The sequence below is a fragment of the Vespa mandarinia genome, chromosome 22 (assembly GCF_050613455.1).
Source record: "Vespa mandarinia isolate Hongniang chromosome 22, ASM5061345v1, whole genome shotgun sequence".
Lineage (NCBI taxonomy): Eukaryota > Metazoa > Arthropoda > Insecta > Hymenoptera > Vespidae > Vespa > Vespa mandarinia.
In genome coordinates, this window is record NC_140831.1 from 2925001 (window position 1) to 2930000 (window position 5000).

Consider the following 5000-nt stretch of genomic DNA (forward strand, 5'->3'; position numbering starts at 1 on the left):
TGGATCGAGTAACGCCTCGGTTCTGGTTAAATACGGTACATATACTGGTTTGGCAAAGTTCACCGTTTGGATGCCCGAATTTCCATTGGAGGTGACGGTAGGAGATACAAGATTGAGTCAGATAAAGGGATGGAAGGTACCGGAGGAACATGCTATGGGCGCAAAAAGTAAGCGTAGCTTAAACGGGACGAATTTATCGAAGAACGAATCTAAGAACGGGCCTAGGACGAAGAAGAGAAGTGCCATAGCAACGGAATTAGAGGATTCAATGGAGGACACGTCGATGGACGTCGAGGACCCAGATATCGTATTGGAGGAGGACGAACAGGAAGAACGTTTCCGTGGCAACGATCATGGATGGGACACTATCAATTCAATCGACAGAAATCCACCGACGAATTGTCGATTGCGTTTTCAACAAAGTCCGATCGAGGTCCACGCAAGATTTCTCGCGACCGATCATGATTCCGGGAGGGTGTCCTATTTCGTTAATCGTCGTACATGGTTAAGAGTAACAGATTTGGTTGTCAGTATGCTTCGTGTATCTGACCCAAGAATAGCCACACTTCTGCAGGGTAGAATCGTTCAAGGTCGAAGCGTTGGGAGAACCGAAGTACAAGTTCTTTCACCTATCACCGGTCGCGTAATCGGTGCCAAGGAAGTTAGAGTTGGGAACGATCGTGTTTCGGTTTCTCGATTAACGGTAAGGGTCGTCTCAGGTCTTCAATTGAGCATCAGTCCGGACACGGCAATCGAGAATGGTTACGTCGCCGAGACATCGGTTACCAGAAGATTGACAGCGCAATATCAGGTAAGATTATTCTAGATTTTAATACGATATCATATAGATTCAATTCGTTTAATCGTGTTCAATCAATAACTTTTAAACCCGTAATTTTTCAATCGTTCAACAGGAAGGTCTATTGGACATAGACGTAGAATTCTCAGACGGTTCTCGTACACCTTTGAGAGAGATCGCTGTAAGCGATTATCATTTGCTCGTTGAAAGTCTAGATCCGGAAGTGGTTGCTTTTGCGCCTATGGTGGCCTCCCATCATCCCCGAGTAATCGCCGTCGGCGAAGGAAGGGGCGATCTTTTGAGGGTCAGCCTTCAATTGGCAGATGCCTGTCGTCTTTCCGGTAGAAGATCAGGCAAAGCTTCTCAAAGAGCAGCGGTCGCTTCCCTGGCTAGTGCGTCGGCCAACGTCGAAGTAGATTTCTCCTCGAGCGACCTCGCTAATCGACCGGAATTCGTACAAAACGACGGCGGAGGCACCGTTGGTTCGCATCATCATCGAGAAAGGAAAACAAATCGTGGCGAGATGGCGCCGGATCTCCATGACATTCTTATCGGTAAATAGGTTCTGTACCCCTTTGGCAACAGACTTCTTTTCGATCTTTCATATTCAGCGCTTTTCTTTTATTTCGTCTTATGATTTCTCTCCGCTTTGCACTCTTCCTTTCATGTTTTCTATTTGAAAGACATGACTGGATAGCATTAGGTTCAGCACTTTTCCTTCTTTCGTTTCTATACTACTTTACTCCTCCTCTTTTTCTTCCTCTTCTTCTTCTTTTCTTTTTTTCTTTTTTTCCTTTATCCCTTTTCTCCTTCCTTCGTTCGTCTTTCGCTTCAAAGAAAACAAAAAAGAAAAAAGAAAGAAAAGAAAAGAAAAAGGCAAGAGACTTCGCGTTGTTTTGCTTGGGCTCGTAGTTCCAGCGTTCAATGAAACGAGAGGATAATTCGAATAAGTGCATGCATTAAGAAAACTCATCGGTGAACGATCGTACAGGCATGGCCGACCGCAAGGTGTCCGGTATCAAGCGGTAGAGCGCGATTAGTGGCGGCTTCTTTTCTCACTCTTGCCCTCTCTCTTTCTGTCTCTTTGTTTTCTGTGCAAAGGGTTACCGCTGAAAGACGAGAACGAGCACGAGCACGAGCCTTTGGTGCAGGCGCGGCAGCACCTCACGGCTATAGCTAATGGCATGTCTTCAGGAGGAATGGGCGGTGTCGGGATACGGCATCACGGCGGATCCCGCATGAGTCCACTCGAGATCGGCATGTACGTCCTGCTGGCGGCCTTTTGCTTCGCGATCGTTGTCTTCGTCGTCTCCTGCGTTGTCTACGCGAGCAAGTTCAAGCCCCAATCCCCGGATTCTCCGCTGACCGGAAGTGCTGTCCCTGTTCTCTCCGGTGCTGCTAGGGCCAGGGCAGCAGCCAATCAACTCGCCTCGGGTAGAAGACCTCCTAGGGAATCGACGACCAACGCGCACGATTGGGTTTGGTTGGGACGGGCCACCCTCGAACGTGCCGCTTGTGGTCCTCAAATGGTATTTCTATGGACATTAATTACTTTAATTTTCTTTGAATTTTTAATTTATTTACTTAACGATGTATATTGATTCATTCACTTATACGATTACTTTAGGTGCACGTGACCAACAATCCTTTGGCCGGTGACGTCGAGGTAGAAACACCGGAATTAGGTACTTGCTTCGACAATCCAAATCATATCGAACTTCCATCGGCTGTTCAACGAACGAACAATACAGGTCCCATCGATAGCACGACCTATTGCAAGAGGGATAAATTGCCACGAAATAGTTTTGCGGTTAAATCCGCTCCGATTAAGCCCTTACCGGCGAACAATGTGACTGCACCGACCGTGTCCACGGCAGGCTCAGTGCTAGTGACTACGCGTAACGAGTAAATTATTTTCTTAATTCTTCGTGATAAATCTGACAGTTATCGACTCTGATCTCGTTCTAATAACGAGTTTAATTCTTTATTAGTAACGAGGACGTACCACCGCCTTTGCCACCCCATGGAGTTTCAGCGAATTCGAGCGTGGCAGCAGCGGCCACGACGGTTGCCGTTACAGCCGCTCCCATAAATGGCAGCAACAACAACAACAACAACAACAACAACGGAAACGAGGATTACAAGCCGCCTGTACCACCGCACAGAAACACCGGAATGATCGTTAGGCTGCCAGAAACACCTAGAAAGCATCGTCATCGTGCGTCCAGCAGTGGTAGCGCGTCCGGACATCATGCGAATCATCGGCACAATGCGAACAAGCAACTCCAACAGAATAACGTTGTTAAGCCACTAACGACACAGCAACACGGTAAAGGCAGAGCGAACAGTCCAAAGGAGAATGGCGAGGAAGAGGAGGAGTTCGTCGAGTTGGTTAATCTCGACGACAAACAGCTACAACTACAACAACAACAACAATTACTACTACAACAGCAGCAACAACAACAACAACAGAATCCTTATTCGAAAGAGGCGAGGTCTAGAGAGGTGAAAAGGGCGACGATAGTCGGAAATCCTATGTTCTCCTCGTTTTCAACGTCAGCCGTCGCATCCTCTGTGAACGCTTCCACCACGACCATTGCCTCATCGTCGACCTCCCCACCCTCCACGTCACCGTCCTCCAATAGTTCCTCCTCCTCCTCCTCGACGGCGTCCTCATCGTCTTCCCAGGAGCAGGAGGAGTCCGTCGCACTCGAAGACCTTAATCTCGGTATGGATTATAATCAGATCATGCAATACTTCGACAATTTGAAGGAATCGAACGCCTAGGTAGAAGAGTCCGACCTCATCGAAGGTCGTCCGTAGTAGTCAACGTCTATACGAAGGTCCGGGGTCCTCGCGTCGTCCTACATTCTTCCGATCTCCGAGCGCTTCCTCCTCGTCAATTGGTCTCGTTAGATACGTAGATTGACGAGAAGGGGTTGACTCGTGTCTGGCACCGATTTATAAAAAAAGCTCGCCCGCGCGCTGATGGAGCTTTGCCATTGGAGATGACCCGTACGGATGTTTCGTATTCTAGACTAATAATCTAGTCAGCTTCCTAGCAGCACGTCAAGAGCATGCGTAAAGAGAAATACAGGTACACTAAGCGCGGATAACACTAACACGAAGACTGAACACGTTTACTACACTTACACATACTACATAATAGGTACACGTACTACGTATGGTATGTACACGCGAATAGAGGACACAACTAATACAGAGGCTTTATCCGACTGCCGGTGATGCGATAGGGTGATAGATCGATCCGAAAAAGAGAGAGGATATTATACGCCAATTATAATTATCCTTATAATGATATCGATGCTATTACGGATCTTGACGGATTGATCGATCGACTCATCCTCATATCACCGTTCTCGCCCCCGTATATCTTCTCGATCTCTCGCTCAAGCCTTTTCCCTTCAATTAGTCCATAACCCTCCATCCCCATCCCTGGCCCGTATTTTTGCGACTTCCCTTACCTTTGTCATTCGCGGGGCACCAAATTGCTGGTTCGCTACTCTTGCTTTCCCAGCAGTGCAGTCCAACGAGAAGACTTTGATCCGATGTTCCGATCTCGATTTTGATCTTCTCTCTCTCTCTCTCTCTCTCTCTCTCTCTCTCTCTCATCTATCTATTTTCTAATTAATTATATATCGCCTTATCACACCATCATCACCTTTCTTCATCTATTTTCGTGTTCAATATTTTCTATTCATTCGTTTCTTATTCATATTTATTAACATTATCTTACTGTTAAAATTTATCTTGACTTATTTCATCAGTTATAATTTTCCCACCTATCTTGATACCTAAGAATCGGCGAAAAATAGTCTTCCTGTTCGGATTGGGTCAGAGGTCGAGATGACCGTCGCGATCGAAACTATCGGAAATCTCTGGTTGCGTTCCGCGTCGAAAAAAAAAAACAAGAAAATAAAAAAAAAAAAATCACACGTATATTTATTCGAGCCGATGGTGCGTCGTAATATTTGTAAATTTTGCTTTGTAAGACTGTGTACATATATATATTATATATATATATATCGCGATAGCGCAGATTATTAATTATGGACTTACAGATTTAACTTTACATTTATATATGGCCGTAGCAAGCGAAGAGCATACATACATATATGATATATTTATATATATATATATATATATATATATATATATATATATATTACGTTAGATCGTA

The 5000-nt window shown here is 45.5% G+C and overlaps 1 protein-coding gene across 3 annotated transcripts in view; it reads left to right on the forward strand.

The window, feature by feature from the left end:
• dtn (transmembrane protein 132C dtn) overlaps window positions 1–5000 on the forward strand; it is a 98088-nt gene that overhangs the window by 91565 nt on the left and 1523 nt on the right. For 2 of the 3 annotated variants that reach the window (XM_085663580.1, XM_035880421.2), the window contains 5 exons: window positions 1–811; window positions 915–1353; window positions 1901–2328; window positions 2427–2704; window positions 2791–5000. The exon at window positions 1–811 is cut by the window's left edge and continues 47 nt beyond it; the exon at window positions 2791–5000 is cut by the window's right edge and continues 1523 nt beyond it. In XM_085663580.1, coding sequence (XP_085519706.1) covers window positions 1–811; window positions 915–1353; window positions 1901–2328; window positions 2427–2704; window positions 2791–3586 — 2752 coding nt within the window. In that variant the 3' untranslated portion in view covers window positions 3587–5000. The remainder of the gene's footprint in view (window positions 812–914; window positions 1354–1900; window positions 2329–2426; window positions 2705–2790) is intronic. The other variant, XM_035880422.2, reaches the window with a different exon arrangement.